Source organism: Ammospiza caudacuta, chromosome 3, assembly GCF_027887145.1.
Source record: "Ammospiza caudacuta isolate bAmmCau1 chromosome 3, bAmmCau1.pri, whole genome shotgun sequence".
Taxonomy (NCBI): domain Eukaryota; kingdom Metazoa; phylum Chordata; class Aves; order Passeriformes; family Passerellidae; genus Ammospiza; species Ammospiza caudacuta.
In genome coordinates this window covers 102,708,373-102,730,850 of record NC_080595.1, presented here as the reverse complement: position 1 = coordinate 102,730,850, position 22,478 = coordinate 102,708,373, and the positions used below count along the sequence as shown (strand labels likewise).

The 22,478-nt window shown below is 35.6% G+C and overlaps 2 protein-coding genes across 8 annotated transcripts in view; one reads left to right on the top strand and one right to left on the bottom strand.

Moving 5' to 3' along the window:
• Window positions 1-21,216, top strand: part of PHF3 (PHD finger protein 3) — a 52,653-nt gene extending 31,437 nt beyond the window's left edge. For 6 of the 7 annotated variants that reach the window (XM_058801760.1, XM_058801757.1, XM_058801758.1 and 3 more), the window contains 12 exons: window positions 1,559-1,883; window positions 2,920-3,097; window positions 4,624-4,765; window positions 4,892-5,048; window positions 6,085-6,201; window positions 8,271-8,402; window positions 8,829-8,961; window positions 9,449-9,641; window positions 11,198-11,345; window positions 12,436-12,525; window positions 13,693-13,888; window positions 15,038-21,216. In XM_058801760.1, the coding sequence (XP_058657743.1) occupies window positions 1,559-1,883; window positions 2,920-3,097; window positions 4,624-4,765; window positions 4,892-5,048; window positions 6,085-6,201; window positions 8,271-8,402; window positions 8,829-8,961; window positions 9,449-9,641; window positions 11,198-11,345; window positions 12,436-12,525; window positions 13,693-13,888; window positions 15,038-17,211 (3,985 nt within the window). In that variant the 3' untranslated portion in view covers window positions 17,212-21,216. Of the gene's footprint in view, window positions 1-919; window positions 1,434-1,558; window positions 1,884-2,919; window positions 3,098-4,623; window positions 4,766-4,891; window positions 5,049-6,084; window positions 6,202-8,270; window positions 8,403-8,828; window positions 8,962-9,448; window positions 9,642-11,197; window positions 11,346-12,435; window positions 12,526-13,692; window positions 13,889-15,037 lie in introns of those variants that run through there. The other variant, XM_058801762.1, reaches the window with a different exon arrangement.
• EYS (eyes shut homolog) overlaps window positions 21,139-22,478 on the bottom strand; it is a 704,807-nt gene continuing 703,467 nt past the window's right edge. Inside the window, exon 49 of the mRNA XM_058801756.1 lies at window positions 21,139-22,445. Coding sequence (XP_058657739.1) covers window positions 21,247-22,445 — 1,199 coding nt within the window. The 3' untranslated portion in view covers window positions 21,139-21,246. The remainder of the gene's footprint in view (window positions 22,446-22,478) is intronic.

Genomic DNA, 22,478 nt, shown 5'->3' with positions numbered 1-22,478 from the left:
GGGCATACCTAAGTTAGGTATCATTTTGCTTGGAATCACATGGAAGAGATTATAAGGTATTAGGTTAAAGAAATAGGGTTTGTAGATCAGCATATTTAGCTCTTAAATATATTGCTCAAATGATCAGATTTGCATGAATTACTTTTTAAGTCAGGTCTGTCTTCTGTGAAATTCAAAACCTAGGAATTCAGTAAATAATTTTTTAGTGTTACCAAAGAACTTCTGAGTTCTTTAATACACTTACAGTCTTTCTGGATTTTCTTCATCTGGACTATACATTAAAGTACGTATCTTGAATATAGTTTATGTAAGTATAAAACAAAATGAAAATAAGAAATAAAAATTGAACAATAAAACCCAAACAAACAAAAACACACACGAAAACCCAACAAGCAATCCCTGCCCCCCCCACCCCTGACCCTTCAAAAATATGAAAGGGGAAAGAGAATGGAAATGGATATCACAAGAGATCTTCCTGCATCATTTGAAAGGTGTTCCTTGGTGCCATGTTCATTATTTGTAAAAAATAATTCCTACCACATTAGTCTCCTGAAGTAATTGGTTTTTAGCCTGTGAAACTTTGAAATTCCACTAATTCCCAAATACTTGAACTGGAAATTGTACCTATTGTGCAATTAGGTGTTCATTATACCTGATGAAGTTTTCAAAATGCTTCCACAAAACCGAAATCATGCTTTTATTTTAGACCAGGTGATCTTTGCAGTGAAAGTACAATCTGTGTTAAAGTTGGTTCTGCTTTTAAATAATGCAGTTAAGTGAGTTGAAGGGTGTCTGTTAAAAGATGGTCATTTTGGTATTTGAAGCATTCTTTAAATAACTTAGCTCTGAATAAAATGGCAGAGTAGCACAAAACTGTGTACCGCATTTAAACAAAAACAGTCACTGCAAGCTAGACTGGTGGTTTTGGAAGCCAAACTCCTGGCCCATATTCACCAGTAAAGAGAATGAAAAGCAGCTTTCTAGAAATAATTTAGTAGTAATGGTCTAAAGAATGAGATGTAAGATACCAACTAATTTAGAATAGGTTGATATACCCATTGTGTTTGTCAGAACATTTATAGACCTCATACTGCTGTGGAAGATTGCAGCTGCTGATGTGTTTGTGATGAATGATGACAATCATATTTGTAGGAAAGCAAGGATAATGCAAGAAAATTTTCAAGTATTTTCAAACAAATTTACTGAAAGTTGCTGGATTTTTGGTTTTGATTTTTAACATTCTTAAGAACATTAATAGTAATTTGAAAGGAAGCTTGTTAGGATTTGGAAGCAAGTTACACAAGCACAGTGAGATTTGATAGTCTCTTGGACTATTGTAAAAAGCAAAAAGGAAAAAAAAACCTTTTGGGAAGACCATACCATGTCGTAAGGCTGGAGATGGATGTAAAGCACGAAAGAAAATCACTCACTAGGTAAGAACAAATAATTGAGATGCACAGATCAAAGCTATTATGATATATCCTGCTGAAGGTGCTCTATCTTCTGTCATAGTCTTCTTTCACAGTTTTCACTGACTTTTATCTTACTTTGTTTTCAGGTTTATGGTAGGTTGTGGTAGATGTGATGATTGGTTTCATGGTGATTGTGTTGGACTGAGCCTTTCTCAAGCACAGCAGATGGGTGAAGAAGATAAAGAGTATGTGTGTGTGAAATGCTGTGCTGAAGAAGACAAAAAAATGGAGTGCTTTGATCAAAATGTACTAGGTACTCAAGTGAAACTTGAGCATAAAGAAGAAAAAGCAATTGAGTGTGAAAAACTGGGGGCGTCAAAGCAAACACCTACTTGTAATCTAAATACAGCGGCTGAAAAAACGAAGCAGACGGAGGACACTGGGAAGCACAAAGTCAAAATCTTCAGACGGGTGAGTCTTATTTAATGTTTTAAGTTCTCTCAATTTCTGAGGTTAGAAGGTTTCTGCCTGTGCCATTGCCAATTAATAGACCATGTTTCAGGCATCTTTGTGAATCTAATTTAAATTATTTGCAAAGTTACTTCATCTTCTGAGTGGCTTGACTCTTTCAAGAGGGTATTGCTGAACTCTTTTTTATTTTGAGCAGGGATAAGTTCGTGTAATATGCATATAGAATATCCTGAGTTGGAAGTGACACATGAAGATCATTGAAGTCCTACTCCTGTATGTGTATATAAACCTATATATACAGGTGTACAAAGAAATGGTGAAGAACTAGTGCATTTTTCTTCCAGATTGCTAAATGTGTTATAGGACATCTGTCAATTTGCTATGTGTTATGAGCTGCAGATAAACAACAGGAAACAAAAGAGCAAGAGTATTTTAGTTTTTGGTTGGTTTTATTTCAGATTGTATATAGAAATGAATGCCTAGTGCTTTGATTGGAGTTTTTCTACTTTTTGTCTAATTGTACTAACCAAAGGATAATTTACAAAGATTATTGAGACAATTCTTCAGTTTGTTAGTATGTAATGTCATATTCACGATAACATAATCGTCAGTAAGCTTGTCTTATTTCTGAGAAGTAGTATTGAAATTCTGGAATGTAAACTGTTCTTTTTAATTTTAATTTACATATGCTTTCTAAACATCCCTGACCTTTGTGGCTAAAACTGGTTAAGGGATGTTCATCGGTATCCCTGAATTTTCAAAATAACTGCAAACTTAGTGGTTGTCAACACAGAGTTTAAATGCAAATTGTCTGTTCCGTATCTTGAGCCAATATTTAAAAGAGATTGTTAAGCAATGCTTGGCAGTAATTTGGGATATTGTTCGGTAATTCTTTAGAAAATTATATGGTGATACATGCATCTAGGGCATACATTGTACAGTGTAAAAAGGAAAAATGGGAAAAATACGTGGTAATTATGTAAACGTTGATTGTAGCATTCAGTAGCATGCTAACATGTGTAAATGTTTCTTTCAGGAATCTGGGGATGGGAAGAATTTACCAGAGTCCAGAGACTCTGATACTAAAAAAGGGCAGCATGTTCCTGCTCGGAAGGGATCACAAACTACTGCAATTCCTCGGCGGTCCCCTGAAGATAAAAATGAAAAAATAAGTAAAGAATCCCTTAGTACAATGGAAAGGTGCACAAAATCAGGTACCAAGGCTTGGGAATGTCCTCCATGCTACAGTTCACACCTGTGTACAGTGAAGGATGATACCTTTCTTCATAGCATCAGTTTTTCAAATCATGTTCCATAGTGGAAGAGCTGTTTGTTTCCGTAACATTTATGATCTTTATTTCTCAATTCTTTTTCAGTTTTATTTAGTAGGTAGATGTGTCCTAGATAAATGTGTGTTTCTGTTTCAATAGTAGAGGATGCTCACATGACCAAAAGTGTGAGAAGAAGTACAGAGACATCTCTATTAAAATTTGTTTTATATTGTATGAGACTTTAAAATACTCTTTCATAAAATAGTATGAAATGCTTTGTATACATAGAGCTGGTTTAATTGTTGTATAAATTATATTTTGACTTATGATAATATGATATTTGTCTTTTGATAATAATTAACAAATTGACAATCTTGTCAACTCATTTCAGAGGGGAACTTTATATTACTTGCTGAGTCATCAGATTTTCATTTAAACTTCATTTGAAAGGTTGAAGGGACGTATTTACCCTCCCAGCAACCTTTGTCCTCTCCCCAGCTCCCTTCCAGGAAGCATTTTTCTTCTAAGGTCATTATAATGTGAAGTTGTTGTAATTTGGGACAGAAATCTCAGCAGCCACGCTAGTGAGATTTTGTGTGAGAACTGTGTCTTTTACTCTGAAACTCAAGCTTTGAATTTTTGTCTAAAAATACATAACTTAGCTCCTCTGGTCTTTTGCCAGTGCTGATGCATTCTAGAAATTTTTATCAGTCTTCAGTTTGTTCTTTTTTTTTCTGAGTATAAAATGAAAAAAATAATATTACTTAGTTCCCATTTCTTCCCTAAATTGAAGGGTGCTGCTCAAAATTAGTGACATGTTCACATGCTGACACAAATGAGCTTTAAGTTGACTCTCTGAAAATTAGTAATTTTTCTTTAATGATTTTAGTTTGATTAGACTTACCCATTATTTGAATTATTTATGACACAAACCTTACAATGACCTTGAATGCTACCTGAATCAGAAGATGAGATTATTATAGTTGAAATAATTTTGATGGCTAACAGATGCAGAAATGCTAAGTTTGATGTAAAATGGTATTTTAAAGTAAAGCTTATTATTATTATATGTGCTTTATAGTATATTATTTCTTCGTTTGTTCATTGAAAAATGAATCTATGCTGTTACAAAAATTTAGAGTCCAAAATCATACTTAAGATCAAGCTAATGAGCACTGGTCATCTTAATTTGTCGTAGATGAAAATACTGCAAATCAAAGGGCAAACTCCCTATTTCTGCTAAGGAAATTTTTGTTCTGGATTAATCTAAGTAACATAAAATCCAAACCAAAGAAGAAAAAAACCCCAACCAAACACAAACCATCCATCCTAGGGATCCAGTCCTTCTTCTTGAGGATCAATTCTTAGCAATTTAAAAATAAAATTTCATGAAAATTATTCCATCAGCAGCAAAAATTTCTAAATAAACCTACTCGAGTATTTTACAGTTTTTAACTGTGTTTTGGTAGGTGTGCATGAGAAACAAGAAATTAAGAAAAAGAAAAATGAGAAAGGATCCAGTAGTGCAACACATCTGCCAGCTTCCAAGCCTTCTGCGGATCAGATAAGACAAAGTGTTAAGCAGTCTCTTAAGGAAATTCTTATGAAAAGGTAAAGATATATTAAGAAATGAAATTATTTATTTGTATTTATAAATATTTCCCTTTGGAAGGTAAAGGAAAAACTGTTAAATATTTGGATGCATTTTGTAATTTTTGCCATTGTGTCCTCTTATAGATTGACAGACTCCAGTTTAAAGATTCCTGAGGAGAGAGCAGCAAAAGTTGCCACAAGGATTGAAAGAGAGCTATATTCTTTTTTTCGAGACACGGATGCGAAGTATAAGAACAAATACAGAAGTTTAATGTTCAATCTCAAAGATCCTAAAAATAATGTATGTGTGATTTGTCTGTTGTCCTTTGCAGAAGTCCTTGATTTGCTGTAGATTTAAGGAACAATCTTCAATCTAGAAACATTATCAATCCTCCTGCAGTTTAACTGATTTGGGGGTTTTTTTGGGTTTCCTTGGTTTTTTGATGTTGTTTGTTCCTTGGCACTGAGTGCCCTCTGTGTTCTTCCCCATCATCAATTCTCCAACTCCTTGCTCCCAGTGTACAGTTTTTTGTTTGGTTTCAAACTGTAGTAGATAGAGTTGGCCAAGTTTGTGTTTCTCTTTACCACTGATATGTTATTTACATGTTATTCCTGTTCCCCCCATAATTCTTTGCTGTTTACTACACCTACTCTTTTTCTGTTCAAGATCTCCTTACTGTACTTTTTCACACGCAGATTTCTCAAGCTTGGTCTTCACTCTCTATTCGGCTTTCTGTGAGCCCATTACTTAACATCATTCCTCCTCAGCTTCTGTTTTTTGTCCTTTATCAGTTATTCTGATCAAGTCACTTTGTTTATAGTTTTTTGCCATTACAGTGAGCCAATTATAAGAACTTCTATCTTAGCTTTCATCTAACAATTAACTTCTGTTTTCTCTTTGCTCATACTGCTAAAGTAGTTGGTTGTCTTTTTATTACCCTCGGACTTCATTTAGGCAAGAAGCATAGATATCCTCTTTGATAGCATCTTCTCTTTGTTGCATAATGCAGAGGATTTGCACCTTTAAAAACAACAGTGAAATGTCTGAGTTACTGCTGAGTGGGCATAAAGTCTTTCTCTTTTGAAACAGCAGTTAATTATATGTTTAATCATTAAGGGTACATGTAGATACATTGTTATGTAGAATAAATGGAGCTCTGGAATTAAGCTTTTCATGTTATAAAATCTAGTACTGCTTCCTGGAGTGGAGATAATTAGAAGCCCACACGCTCCATTTAGCTGTACAGAGCATGTTGTATGTTGCTTCTCTGATTTATTTCCTGCTGTGAGCTATTTTTTGTCTTGATAGCAACAGTTACTTTTTTTCTTTCTTCTAGATACTATTTAAGAAAGTACTGAAAGGAGAGGTTACTCCAGATCATCTAATAAAAATGAGCCCAGAAGAACTGGCTTCCAAAGAGCTGGCTGCTTGGAGACAGAGAGAAAACAGACATGTGAGATTTGTCAACATGTTGTTTATTTGACAGCATGTGTAACTTCTGGTTGCAGGTTAAGTGTATGCAGAAAGAGCAGAATGGATGTTGCAACCAAGCAGGAGGATCTCTGTAATTCATTTAGTACTCAAAACCCGAAGATGTTGTCAGGACAGAAGTGAAAGGAGTGTAGTCAGTTTCTGAGGGGAGGCAACCCTGTACTTTCCTTTGCCTTGCAACTTTGTTGCTGCTGGCTCGTCTTTGTATCTCAAATAAGGCTTCTTTGTCCTTATTTTCCACAAGATTTTAAAGCTGTTGCTGGAGCTTTATAAACACCAGTTTCCTAATCAGGGAGAAACAGATATTGGACAAACCAAACCAGAGCAAACTGGTATTGTTTCTAACTTACTGCTGAAGTGTTACAAATCAGTCCCCAAGAAGTAAATCCAGAGCTGAAAACCTGATCTGCCAGTTGGAAAAGCAGCCTAAAGGGACAACAAACAACGACAACAACAAGAAAAAAAAAAAAAAAAAAAAGGACCAAAAAAACAACAAAAAAAAAAATACAGGCAGCAAAAGAAACCCAAGTGTAGGAAGTTTACTAGGTCAGTTTAGGCATGACTTCTCTAAGCAGAGCGTCACTTGTGTACTGTGCTGAGAGTTTAGAAGGAGAGACAGGAATAAGAGGATCTGTATTTTTATAGAAAATTCCTTTTTATTAGACATTGCTCCATTTATTGGGCATTTAGTCTGACAATAACCGCATCTGCTTAGAAATGGCCATTAAAAATTTTCTAGTTTACAAAATTTGGATTTATGTTGACAGGACTTTTGGTATTTATATTCCACATCATAACATCTAAAAGCACAATGTTGGGTAGTGTAAATTCATCTGTGTGCTCAGAATGAATACTTGGTAATAACTAATTTGGTGGAGTGGGATGCTGTTTTAGAGACTGCAGTATGCTTTGCAATAGTATTCCTGTGTTTTTTTCCTTGTGATTGCACATTGTGGCTAGACTTGTTTATGAATCACGATAACTTTTTGCTACTATCTATGGAAAAACACTTGTTGATTATCTTTTTTCAAGGGCCTAGAAAGAATGAAAAGTTTGTGTATTCTGTATCTATCCAAAGCCCATCTTTTGTAGTGGAACTTTTTTTACATTTATTTTTACAAACGTCAGTGAAATTCTGAAAACATGCCATGCAAAATAAAATTCCACTGCTATGAGAAATATCTTCCCAAAAAAGTGTATGCTGCTCCAAAAATTGCTGAAGGGTCCTAATTGTTCCAGAGAAATGCTTCAAAATTTCTAGAAACACGTAAAATAAATAGTGATGTATCACTTGATTATATTTTTCATGTTACTATTTAAGCAAGGCATTGAGACTGCTACTTAATATTTTTTTCTTTTTATTTCCCCAGGATGTTCATAAGTATTGTTGGTATTTTTCAAACAGATAAAGCAATCATAGAATGCTTGTTTCCTTAGTAAATTAAGCTTGAGAATATTTGGCACAGCCATTACAACCTCATCCTGGTGTAGGAAATGGAAGTGTGCTTTAAGAGGCAATATTAGAAATAATGGTTTGTATTTTATTTTATTGCAAGAAAGCAAAGCAGCAGTGGCATTGGAATTAGCATCTCCATTACTTTTAAAAATACCTTTAATTTTTTTCTTGAGATGAAGCATTAGGTTTATGTACTAAAAAACAAAATGTTGAAGAATTATACAAATTTGCATATATTTATATTCTACATTGTCCCTATTATGATGGGAAAATAATGAATGTATTTTTTTCTTTAGCTCTTGGGAAATCAGAATTATCAGTATTTTAATTCAGTGTTGAAGGTTTGCTTTATAACTTATTTAAATGCATGCCTGGTAAGTGCTTGCTGCTACGCTGTAGGAGAAGTTAGGCTGCTTCCCTGTTTGCTTTATGAAACTACTTGACACTTGAAAAATAAGAATGTATTACTTTTCTTCCTAGAGGGTTCCTAATTGCAATACTGTTATCTCTTACATTTTTGAATTTCCAAATTTTACTGTATGGGAGTAATTACACATAACTACTTGTTTTCACAGACAATTGAAATGATTGAGAAAGAGCAGAGGGAGGTTGAAAGAAGACCTATCACAAAAATTACTCACAAAGGAGAAATAGAAATTGAAAGTGAGACACCAATGAAAGAACAAGAGGAAGTAATGGAAATTCAGGTAGAAAAGAAAGCATGGCCCTACAGTGTGTTTAGTACATAGGCAATATGGTTGTGAGGTGTTTTGTTTATGATTCTGTTGTTCAAGTCTATAATTATCTGATAGTTTTTCTTTTATCTTTACTGACTTCTTGGCCTGGTGATTTTGTTGCTTTCTTTCCTTCTATGTTGTGTCTGTGACTGTATGATGAATTCTGGCAGTAGTAGAAATTAGAAAATATTCTAAGTGGTACCTGAATATATTGGAGAATACCAATTAGTTATTGTAATGAATTTGAAGATTTTTTGATAGAATTTTAGGCTATACAGCTGAAGGAAGAGCTATATGTCTGAAGGGAGGAAAATGCCATAAAACTTTTAAACAATATTAGGAATATTAACAGAGGAGTTAAAAAAGCCTAACTGAAATGTGTTTGACTCTTCTTAGGAACCTAATATGAAGTTGTTTGAGAAGTCAGAAGAAGCTGAAAAGGATAAGGAAATAAATGAATCTGCATCTCCGGACACCACAAGTCAACATAAAAATCATCTCTTCGATCTAAACTGCAAAATCTGCATAGGTAATTTGGGAAAGCACATGAAAATAAATAGATGGCACTTCTATAATTTGATGATCATAAATCTCAATATACCTCAAAAATTTAAATAAATGTGGGTTTTTACGTAGTTTGCTGACAAAGTTATCGAAGGAATGTTTTACTTCATCATTTACAAAAGAGGATTAAAAGGATAGTCTATTGGCATAAACTTGTCTTCTTTTAAAAAAACAGCTTCAGAGAGTGCAATCCCTATGGTGGATGTACAGACTACTGTTGATTCCTCATTTCTTCATCCTATGCCATCGCAGTGCCAAAAATTATGTTTAGTACTGCATAAACATATACAATGTAATAATTTATGCAGGGTAAAATATGTGTAAAATACGTATCCTATCCCACTTCAGTGGCGATATGTAGTATTTTTGATGTGTCTTCCTTGTATTCAGAGAAGGTCCTCTTTCTGTTTCTTTAATAAAAAATGAAACCCCTTGTGCTTCATTTTCTGCAGGCCGAATGGCACCACCTACTGATGATGTGTCAGGGAAGAAGGTGAAGGTGTCTGTCGGGGTTGCACGGAAGCAGTCCGACAATGAAGCAGAGAGCATTGCAGATGCACTCTCCTCCACATCAAGTATTTTAGCTTCAGAATTACTGGAAGATGATAAGCAGGACTCATCAAAGTCATTCACACCTCTCCCAAAGTAATATAAGCTGTAGAAACAATACTTTAAAATGAAAGACATTATTAATCTTGTTAAGCTATTACATCTAAAGCTACTTTTTTAATAGTGTTTCATTAATCCATTTGGGTGCTTGAAGTCGTACACATATTGTTGTGATTGCAAACTTCTAATTACCACATAGTTTACTTTTCCCAAAAAGCCAATATTTTCTGGTGCAGCAAGGTTTAAAAAGATCATCTTATTACATATTCATATTACAAAAAATCAGTATATAAATTTCATATTGTCTTTTGCTGTTAAGGCACATAGTGTACATATTGTGCTGCATTTAAATAAGTGTGTCTTTCTATAAGTGTATATATAAATTCAGAGAATTTGATATTACTCTAAACAGAGCATTGACACTGACAATTCAGGCTAGTTTGAAATTCCAAAGTAGTGCTTTTCTAGAAATGGCAGATAACAGCATAACAGCAGCAGCTTGTTTGATGTTTTGCTGTATTTACTGTCAGCTCTCTTTTCATTTTCTTCCACACTCTGCTACTCACTAAAAGGGAAATTGCAGTTTATGAGTCTCTTTCTTTTTGGTATGAGGGAGGCTTTTCGAGAAAAACATCCACTCCCAATTATTTAGAATTGACCAGAGTTCATGCTGAAATTTTGTCTTTATCAGGACAGTGTGATCTTTTACCAAGGATAGTGAACTTTGGTTTTTGAATAGCTTACAGCAAGTTCAAGGTAATTTCCAGTGTCGACAGAAATAAACATTGGTTACAGTGTTACTGTAACAATGCAACATCTGGTACTGCTGGGCAGCTTAAAACTGTTAATAGCATGCCTAGAATATTTTGATAGTAAAGTGTTGGGAAATGTTGAAATATGTAGTCTTTTTCATAAGGAAACTCTCAGGTTGAGAAACACTCTCCTGTGAAAATATTGAAGTCATGCCATTAATTTTTTCAGCTGCTTTGTTGAAAAAACTGAGGCTTTTTTTCAAAGACAGGAAAAACAGTTTTTTACAGGTGGAATTAGGAGGAGGCACTCACAGAAGGTGTGGAAGTGGTGCATAGATGAGAAGACATGAGGAGCCAGCTTGTGGTACAAAGAGAGAGTAGGGTGACACAGGCATTCAGGTGGTGGACAGACGGTGGCACAAGATGTAGGAGTTAGGAAAGCAGTATAGGCCAGCTGGCAGTGTGTTTTCATCTTTTACCTATGGCAGGGGAACATCTCTCTGGCTCTGCAGCACCTGTGAGTGTTTCTGTCCTCTTCAGTATAGAGAATTATAGATAATTCTCAGACAAAACAACTTCTCTGTTTTTAAAAAATACTGACTAGGGAATTAATGTGCTGCTCATCTGACTATTCCTGTACCATAGATCTACTCTACTGGAAGATTAGAAACATGGTTGTCTGCCTGTCTTTTTTCATTAACCCTTCAGTATGCTTAACTGAAAAAAAAAATTCTTTATAATACTACATTTCTGTGATAAAGAAAAATTAGGATTTACCCTGTCTTGCATGGTGTATCATGTTGTAAACTGAGTGGGTTTTTTGTTTGTCCTTTTTTTTAGGTCAGAAACGCCTGGTACTGTGGAATGTGAAAGTCTGTTTCTGGCACGCCTGAATTTCATCTGGAAGGGCTTTATCAATATGCCTTCAGTAGCAAAATTTGTTATTAAGGCTTATCCAGTTTCTGGCTCCTTTGAGTATTTAACAGAGGTATTTATATTTATTGAAAAGAATGAATGAACAATTCATTTATTGATTTTACCAACTTACTACCTTGTAGACTAGTATAATGGTGGAAGACAGTGACGCATGATCATTTTACTGAATGAAGTATTTGTGGGAGGACATTGGTTAAGTTCTATATTTGTAAGTCAAGCATTATTCATTACATGAACCTCTTGTTCATCTTCCTATCTATAACAGAAACCTGTGTAATGGAGTTTTTTTGCTTTTTATTTTTTGCCCATCTGGTAGCAGTTCTGGTCCTAACCTTGCATTGTGACTCAGTTGTCCCTGAAAAAAAATGTTCATGTAACATTCTCTTCTGTGTCTGAGAGACTGGAAAAGCATCTAACTGCTTATAATAGTTGTCTTCATGTCACAAAATAAAGATCAGTGAGCTTATAAGGCACAATTTTCCTTCTTGACAGCTGCACAGGATGCATCAGCCTTCTAATTAAAAGAAGTTAGGTCTTCTGTTAATAAGATTATTTTTACGTTGCTGTAGGTCTTCAGGGAAGTGCAGGCCATGCAGTAATCCTTAATACTAAGGGATTGTTATATGAGTATCTTGCACTTTTCAAAGCTCTCTTTTCAGAAAAAAAATATTTTTCTGAAAGTTTATTTTGCTTGGGAACAGTGAACTCAGTAGTATACAAGAATTTCCATCTTTATATACATGCACATGTAGGTTATATTTTCCCTCATGATGAAGATTATGAAAGTTTATTGTGAACATAGGTGTGGAGCTCTCATTGTGGTGTGATGTGATAGATAGCTTGAGTGTTCCCAGAGCACAGTACATGTTTGCAGTTAATGTTACCAGAAAGGATAAATTTTGCAAGGTATAGATGAATAGTATTGAATGATAACTAATTCATTATGTATTGGTAACTTCATACTGAAAATCTAAAATGTCCAAAATTTAATTTTGTTCTTCTGTTGTAACTTCTACAGATATTTTTGAATTACAATTTAAGAAATAAAAGAAGTATGTTTTGAATTTTATGAAACAGATACTGGATGAAGGACATAGCACAAGATTTATTTGGATTCACGTTTCTGTTGTCCTTTCTCATAGGATTTACCTGATAGTATTCAAGTAGGTGGCAGGATATCTCCCCACACTGTCTGGGATTATGTAGAAAAAATCAAAGCTTCAGGGACCAAGGTAAGAATTTTACCTAGTAAAGACTTGCTGTTTAATATGCATCTTAGTCATCCTGAAGATACTTAATTTTTTTCTCTTTGAAACATTTGCAAAATATGTGAACTTTAGGAGTATCTCATGGTTATGTTGAATGGGATGAGTGGCAGCTGCTGGCATTTTTTTTCCTACCTAACCTTAAACTGTCAGCTACTGTTTGAGAATACCTGTCTTTGTTTTTCACAGTAACTCATCAGAAATGTTTGGATACCACTTCACATGTCAATTTTTTCAGTAGTGTTACATTGTGCAAAACCATCTCAGCGGCTCTTTGCTAAACTTGTCCCACTGTGTGCCAGTAGTCCTTATGCTGGGGAGCCCAAAACTTGAAAGTCCTTTCCAGGTGATGTCTCACAAGTGCTGGATGGAAAGAAATAGGCATTTCCCTTGGTGTGCTGACTGCTTTGATTCTGACAGCCGGATTGCAGTAGGCCTTCTTGGTATGGATGCATCACCAGTTGATACTGGGCTTGTCCACCAGGATCCCCACATCATTTTATGCCAAGCTGTTTTCCAGCCAATCAGTCCCCCAGCCAGCTCTGGTGCGTGGGGTTACTTCAGCTCAAAGTGCAAGATTTTGCATTTTGCCTTTGCTGACATTGAGAAAGTTTAGCCTGTTATTTCAGCCTGCCTAGCTGCCGTCTTAGTTTTTTGCAGAGCCTCTTATGTCCAATCTTCCAGGCTGTTCGAACAGCATTAGCTCCTGAGCTGGGCTTTGGGCATAATTCTGGGATCTGAATACTTGTCTTCCACTATTATTAATGGATGTCTTGGACACAACAGAATACAAAACACAGCTTTCTAGTAATGTTAAGGGTAGAGACTGGAGTAATTCATTGGAAGCTGGCAAGCTTCCCTGAAACTTGTTATTTAGCCATCTGTTAAAATATTGGCTCTTTTGTCATGTACTTCAATTAATTTTTTCATACTAAGTGCTTTCTACTTGCTTTATCTAGTTCTGAATTATTTTTGGCCCTGTTTCTGTTCCTTCTGTCTCTTCTGTTCTCTGCCATTTTGGCATAGCTTTTTCTCCTCAGCACCGTTGTTTTAAATAAAGAGCAGTCAGTAAAAAAATAGCATTTCACAGAAAAATATTCTTGACCATCTTTTTCCTGTTCATTCTGTAAACAGGAGATCTGCGTGGTTCGCTTTACCCCGGTAACCGAAGAAGATCAGATCTCCTATGCATTGCTGTTCGCCTATTTCAGCAGTAGAAAACGTTACGGTGTAGCGGCCAATAATATGAAGCAAGTGAAAGATTTGTACCTCATCCCTTTAGGTTCCTCAGACAAAGTCCCTCATCACCTTGTGCCTTTTGATGGGCCTGGTAAGTACAGCTTGGAATCTGGAATTTTATGATCATAACGCTACTTAAAGAAGTTGGCAATAAGAGGAAATGAAATTTAAAAATGCTATTTTATTCAAATATGGAATGAATTTTCTATAGTATTATTATATTAGTTTCCTTGAAAAGATATTAATTTCCCCTTGCTAGATTATTATGATACTTCAAAGATGAAAAGATTAGTGTTTACAACCTTGTTTTATGTCTGCTACCTTCTTTCTCTAACACAGGAGGCTTTGTAGGTTTCAATGTCAGTAAACTGAGTTACACAAGTGGACTATGGTAGAAGGCATAAGTTCCAAATTGGTACTCTCAATTTAAAATAGTATTTTTCATTATTTTAATTGTTTTTATCTTTTTTCTCAAGTATTCCAAAGTTCCTTACCAAAAAATACATTGAAAGTTTAAAACATAGATGGGCAAGGAAAAGAAGCTCTTGAAATGATCTGTGTACACTTGAGTTGATCTGTGTATGCTTGAGTTACTTTACATTAGTTTATCTTGGTTATAAAAATTTGTGGATAATATTTCTTTTTGAGATAGGCAGGGCCAAAATGAAGAGAGAATGAGCTAGAACTATTTTCTTTTGCCATTATATGGAACAAAATAGATGGTGAGGAGATGGGTAATAGTATGCTTTGAAACACAGCGCCTTTCCTGGAATGAGGGAAACATTTCTGAAATTTTTCCTGGTAAATCTTTGAAGGAGTATGTCTAATACAAATTGATGAGGAGACTTTTTGTTTGCAAGTGTTCTGTTTACTTTTTTTTTCCCCTATTATACTTTGCTACCACTGTTACCATGTTGTAGCTGGGTTAGACTGATGTTTAACTTCCGTGCTGATTCTGATGAGATTAGATGTCCTATCTGTCTCATATTCTCTGTTTGGAAGTTATAGTGTACTTGAACCAATCTTAAGTTGCAGTGCTTGAAGTCATAATTTTAATACTGGAAATATATTTTTTTATTATTTTAAGTATTGTTATGACAAGCAGAACAAATTCAAATAAATGCCGTAAGATTAATACTTTTGATAGTATATTGTAAGTATATGGGGGTTATTTTTGTTAAAATTATTACCTTAACCAAAATACAAAGAGATGATAAATTGCTGTTGCAATTTTGTACAGGGATTGAAATACATCGACCAAATTTATTACTGGGATTGATAATTCGCCAGAAGATGAAGAGGCAGATTACTGCTGTTTCAAGTGTAACCAGTAGTTTTACAGATGAAGCTGCTGAAAATACCTTGAGTAGCTTGCCACCAGAGAAGAAAAGCAAGCCAAGCAAACCTGAAGTCTCACATCATGATTTGGCACTAGAAGAAGAAGAGGAAAATAATTTTTTTAATTCCTTCACAACTGTGCTGCACAAGCAGAGAAATAAACCACAGCAGTCTAATACAGACGATGCTCCAGCAGTTATTGAACCGTTGGTGGAAAGTACCAAACATGAACCACCAAAGCCTCTCAGGTTTCTTCCTGGAGTCCTGGTTGGATGGGAAAATCAGCCTTCTACTCTGGAGCTAGCAAATAAACCTTTGCCAGTGGATGATATTCTTCAAAGCCTGTTGGGCACAACAGGGCAGGTGTATGAGCACAGCAAGTCAGAAGCAGGTCCTAGTGAAGACATACCATTATTAAATGAACAGGCAGCCTTGAAAGAAGAAACCATGGATGTTGCTGAGGTAACTGCTGAAGCTGGTGAAGCAAAGACTGGTTTGGATGAGCCTCAAGAATCCACTAATGCTGCTGCAACTGTGGATGCAGCAGCTGTAGGGACCTCAAGTTCTGCTAGAAGTACTGGTTCTTTGATAGGGCTGACTCTTAAGGGAAAACCTCCAGATGTCTCCACAGAAGCATTTTTAGCAAATTTGTCTGCTCAAGCACAGAATAAGGAAACTGAAGAAAGTAAAGAAAATGACTCAAAGCGACAGATACCAGACAAAGATAGTGTTGCACAGGAAGTTAGAAGGAGCACAAATTCCAGTTTTTCTTCCTCATCAAACTCAGGAAAAAAGCCCAGTGAGAACAATGTTAATGTAGGTTCTGCTGAAGGTACTACTGCTAATACCTCTAAATCGCCACCATTTATTAATCTTAAAAGAGACCCACGACAGGCAGCTGGACGAAGCCAGCAGACTAATATTTCAGAAAACAAGGATGGAGATGTTAGCAGAAATGAAGACCGACAAAATGCTTCAGGAAATGATCAAGGAGAACCAGAGAATAAACAACTTTCTGGAGAAGGGGGCTTAAACCTGTATCAAAGTGAGACTCAAACCAATGAGACACCGTTCAGTTCAGCTGCAGCTAAGGCAGATAACACAGTTGCATCACAAGCAGAAGATACCAAACACTCACAGGAAGATGGATTGATGCAAAATATTGAAACAGTGAACTCATTTAGAAGAGGACAAGCCACAACTTCATCTCATTTTGAAACTGAAAACTCTTCTCGTTCTGAATTTATTTCCAAAGTCCCAAGCCCTGTTGCAAGTGGCAGCTTCTCATCTGTTGGACCTCCTCAGCAGAATTTTCAGCATTCTAAATCTAATCCACCTGGATTTCAGTTTCAGGCTCCTGTACCTCATAACTTCCCTCCACAAAACAACCCTATGTTTGGATTTCCTCCTCATTTACCACCTCCGCTTCTTCCTCCTCCTGGCTTTGGTTTTCCTCAAAATCCAATGATGCCATGGCCACCAGTAGCTCATTTATCAGGTCAGCCACCACAGTATGCCGGACCCATTGCACAAGGGCTACCAGTGGCTCACAAACAATCAAGATTTTTGGGACCAGAAAATTTTTTTCAGAGTAAAGACAGTAGGAGACCAGAAAGACGCCACAGCGATCCTTGGGGCAGAGAAGAACAGCATTTAGAGAGAGGATTCAGTAGAGGAAAAAATGATCGACAAAGACTTTACAGTGAAACCCATCACCCAAAAAAAGACAGACATGAAAAAGAATGGAGCAATGAAAAATACTGGGAGCAAGATTCCGAAAGAAACAGGCGCAGAGACAGAAACCAGGAAAAAGAGAGAGAGCGGAAGAGTAGAGAGGAAGGACAGAGAGACAAAGAAAGAGCGCGATCCCCACACAGTGATAGAGCTGCTGATGGAAAAAGCCCCAGAGAGACTAGAAATCCAGAAAAAAAGACAGAGAAGCCTAAAAGTGATGAACAGGCTCATGAAAAAGATAAGGAGAGGGAGAAAAGCAAAGACAAGCATAGAGAACGAGAAAGTGAAAAGAACAGAGAGAGACATAGGGACCACAGTGACAGAACTAAAAGCAAAAGGTAAAAAGATGCAGGCAGTCTTTTAAAATCCTATTTAAATAAACTGTTAGAGTAATGTCGTAAAACTTTGTATGACAAAAAAAGAGAGCCTGCTAGGATTGTGCCATTGTTTTTTATTCTGTGTTGGTGTTTTGCAGAAACAAGTCTGTGTTTTGGTACCACTCAATGTACCAATACTCATCCTTTTTTTCATTATACCAACTATCGCTAGAAGTAGGAGTTTAATATTTTAAAAATTTTACATTGCTGTATATTCAAAATTTTAAAGATTTCTTTTTATTAATATGCAATAAAGGCTTAGGAATTTTCTTAGCTGAGGAAGTTGGCTTTAGTCAAGTCTGCAATATAGTTGCTGCCTTTGGTAATTTGTGCTCTCTTCTGTTTTAAGATGCCCTGATAATTTTAAAGGTCATTTTCATACAATACCCTTGTTTTTAAATTGCACTGTTTTTAAAGACTGCAGCAAAGCCTCAGAATCCACATGTTACAACAAAATGTAATATGTTTGGTGGTGTGAAAAGTTTGGAGTTTTTTTTAAATTATTCAGTAGTACAAAAAAAACTCAAGTGTATTTCATTATATTATATTTCAAGTTTTTCCTAAGCATCTGAAGCAGTTTGTGACCAGAAATTGGAAGGCTGAGCTGCTCAAATGTTACTGCTTTAAACTGCACTTGTTTTAATGAGAAAGCATTTCTAACCTAAATTCTTGAAAATTATTTGTAGTAGTAAATTCATTTCTCCCACCATTTTCCATGCTTCAAAAACTTGAATACCTGAGCTTGTACATTACTTTGTGTTTTGCTATCCTTTTTACTGTAAAATGTAAATATTTTAAGGGATATTTTGATTCTAAAATGATAAAACTTTCTCACATACTGTGTGTGTTTGATTTCATAGCTGTGAAACTGTAGGCTAAATGAATACAGAAGGCTGAGGCACAGAATGCCACATTTGTTGTGCACTTTATAGCTCAGTTTGTTTTGAGTTTTGGAGAACAAAGAGGGGGGAGAAGGGCAAAAGTGTTTGTACCCTTGGGACTTCTGGTAACTTGGTATTTTGTGGACTACCATCTAGCAGTGCCAAACAACATGCAAATGTGAAAACAAAATCACCTACTCTAATACTTTTTAAAATACACTGGGCATCTTATTGAGTCTGTCAGAAACAACAAAAATATTCCACCATATAAAGAAAAACTGAGGTTTATTCTTCTGGTTTTCAGTGTTTTGTTTTTCCACTTTGAGTACACAACCTTACTACGCTGCTGACAGAGCATTTTGCACTTTGCTGTAGAAAAGCCTCTTCTTTTCAAAAAAGTCTTCCCAGTTTAACAACATCATAATTGTTAGTCTTAATTATGAATATATTTTAAGGTAAATTTTTACTTGGATACATTGCAAGTAACTTCATGGTCAAATTAGCTAAAATTTAAAATATTGTACTAAATAAAGGAGGTGGTAGACTTTTATTAAGTGATGTTTTTTCAGCTCATCATTGAGAAGACTAATTAAAAAAAATCCTCAGTAGCTAAAAGCGACATTCAAACATCTTTAAAATAAAACTAGTCTTTTCCAAATTAATTCCATAGTCTGTAAAGCAGCAGTGCTGTTGAATATATCTGGTAGTAATAAATGTGTTTTGTTGTTTAAATATTTGCACTGAGTTCTGTAGGCACAGAAATGCACTAAAGCATTGTTCTCATTTTTGGAGTAAGTTTTAAATTGACAGCTCTGCATATGAAGATTTTCTTTTGATCCATTCAAAAGTAGTCTACTCCAAGGTCACTGGTGATCTGCCTCTCACATGTGCATCCATCTCTGCTCTGAAAATAAACTGGAAGTAGTGAAGCAGTGCAAATTGCAACTGCCTGTATGGAAGGGATGGGAATGCTTTCTGCCAGAACTACCAGAAATAATTTGTTTAAAAGAATATGTAAACATTTTTCAAGTTTGCTGAGTGCTTTGCCACCTGCCTTGTGTATGCAAAACCTGAAGAGAGCCACAGTAAAACAGCTCTTGAGGGAGAGTTCTGTTAAGTGTTTAAGTTAACAAACAGCAAAAGTCTCCAGGATTTATTCCAAGGATGTGAGTTAGTGTAATGGGAATAAATCCTGCTACTACAAGAATAAAGGATTTTACTTTTCCATTGCCTTCAGTCACTCTCCTTCCAACATTTGTGTTTGCTGGAAGTGCTCTGATTACTTGTTCCTTGTTTTACACCAAATCACTGCTCAGATCACACAAGGCAGTGTGGACTGCTGAGGAACTGGCAATACACCAGAAGCCCCAGAGAGAACAAGATAAACCTTAAATATGCTCCCTTCTCCAGCATCACGTGGCCATAAAAGCCTCTACCTAGATGAAACTGAAAGAGAAGAGTCTGGGACAGCTCAAAAGTCAGATGGGCTTCATGAGCTGCCTTTTGGGAAGAGTTGCAGAAGCTCTGTTGCCTCAGACTGATCACTTGAGGGCTCAGAGCAGCTGAAGAAAATAGAATGAACCTCACAAAGATGTTCACAAATGCTTAATGAAACATCTTGGGGTAGCTCCCATGCACTTCAGTTATCGTTTAGTCACCTGTAACTGACTTGACAGTGCTTTCATTGCTAAGTTGGTAAGTCGTTAAGTATGGTGGTGTGGAAGCAAGTGTGTGTCACCCAGTTTTAGGTGCTTATGGCCATTGCCCTATAACATACACCCTGTCCTCACTTCCCTCTCTGCCCCAAAATAGTTACTTGTTTCTGACAGGTATATGCTGAAGACTTGCATTCAGAGAATTTTCATGCAAGGAGGTAATGGTTTGTTATGTGCTTTTTAGCAATAGTAAAGTGGAAAAGGAAAAAGATACAAATCAATCACTATTTATTTTTATTTAATAATTTTAGTAATTTAGTAAGCCAGCAGTCAAATGAGAAATGTAGATGCCATTTTATATTATTGGCACATGAAGATGTATAAGCACATTAAGATAGAATTTTAAATTTTTTTTTGCTTCCTAAAGCAGAATATAAGACAGCTTTATGAGAAGGAATTTATTTTTTTTTTGTATTCATGTATGAACAGCTCTATTTACTTTTGAGAATATCGATTAATGAAAAATATATTTGCAGAAATTTGGTTTACTATGACCAAAACCTCTGTACTCATAAATTTTTGAAATGTCATTTAGGGGCATATAAGCCAGAAAGGTATAGGTAAAGTAGAACAGTTCTTGGACTTTTTAAAGTCTTAAGAATAAAAGTTACTTGTAGACAGACTGCCACATTGCAGTTATAAATCATTAAAGCCAAAGGTTTTCATGTAGTCAAATAGGGGAGATCTCTGCTGGAGAAAACCAGGAGGCCTGTTTTCTCTCTCTAAAATTATATATGTGTTTTGCTCGTAAAATCATTCTTTAAGAGTAATATTTTAGCAGACTTAAGAGAGGCTTGAATTCTACCCTCTTACATATAGTACATACAAGATGGACACAGATAAGGGTGTGAGAACAACTTTATTACCTAATTAGGGTCTTTTTGAACTTAATAAGTAATTATAGCTGTTGCATTTTTTTAAAATTCTCATTACAATAAATGTGGATTTTGCCTCAAACATACTGTTTCTTCCTCCACCAATTTCAGTTTTTAGACTGGATCTTAACATTTTAAAATAAACATTTTAATAATATTCAAGAGCTGAAGAAACAGGTAACAGTTTTCCGTTTTCATAAAGCAACAAACAACACTTGAATGATGGTTGGCTTTATAAGCTAATCCCTACCTCTTTCTTTACAAAACTATTTCCAGCACAATAAAGAAAAAAAACCCTTCAGACTTTGCCATTATTTTAAAGTAAATGCTAAAGAGTATATATAAATAATTCTATGAGGAAAACAATTGATCATATTTTATATGTATGTGTTATTAATACTCCACATAAATTTGTCCCTTATTACTTTTTAAATGCTTTCCTATGTTGGTTGCTGAGTCATACACTGCCAGCTAACACAATAAACAGGAGGAAAAGGAATTTTACCTTTTTAATAGAGTCTTTTTTCAATTAATTTCCAGAATTTCCATCATGAATGTTGTATCCTTCTGCTTTCATTAGCTGAATCTTTTTAGAATCTTGGAAGAGCACAACATCTTTAATCTTACCAATGAATTTCTTCTGGAAAAGCCCTGCAGTGACTATATTGACTTTCCTGCCCATTTCAAACCCACCAAAGTAACAAATGCCACCGTAGTTTAAAGCAGTGTATTTTCTTTGTGGGTCAATATCTTCAAAAAGGATTAGTTCCTCATCAAGATAAACCTTAACACAAGTTTGGTTTTGAACTACAGTAGTGAAATGCCATTTTCCATCAGAACAGGTGAAATACTTTCTGTGCATTAGAGGAACAGAGATTCTTTCTCCAAGATTAATTACAACTTTTAAAGTGCCATTGGCAAGACCAATAGCAAGGAAGTCATTATCTTCATCTTCACTTTTTCCCATCCATGCTATTAAACCTTCAGTTTGATTGGTAGTAAAATTTAAAGAAAGGCGGCTGTACTGGAGGTCTCTTTTTCCATAAAAAGGATCTGTGTATTTAATGTAGGAGTTGCCAACAAACTTTGCTATATAAAATTTCATTTTGTTATCGCAGTACTTACCTGTCCAGCCTAGTGCACATGCACAGGTATATGAAAATGAAGAAGGTTGAGGAATACAAAGTGCATGAGACCCACACATGTTTTGTGAACAGTGAATGGATTGTTCACACTTGGTCCCTGTCCAGTCTTTTGGGCAAGAACAAGAAAAGCCTGAGTTTCCAACTTGACATGTTCCATTATTTTTGCACACAGTGTAACCACAGTCTGTTCCATCACAGTCACCAATGTTGGCTCCACCCTTGGCGTCAGTCACGGTAAGATTCAGTTCCCTGTTGTTTATAACCATTTCTCGAATACAACCAGTGAAACCTGTGGGCTCATTTTCTGTTGCCATTGGATTAACAAGGTTTAAGGAGGATACCCCCCCAACAAAAAAATCTGAGTGTGTGTCTAGAGCATTCATTCCAGGACTGGCTTTTTGAGTAACGTTGATACCATCCAGGTCCAGGTAGCCTTCATTACCAACTCTTCCTGCATTAAGTAAGTGCCATGTATTTCCATTTGTGTGGACCTTCTGAAGGGTCTGTAGGATGACTGTTCTGTCTCCAAGGTTGTAGCGTAACTGTGTAAATCCATTTACTAACGATATACATAGAAAATCACCTGTAAAAAACAGTATGAAATATTTTTAAGTTT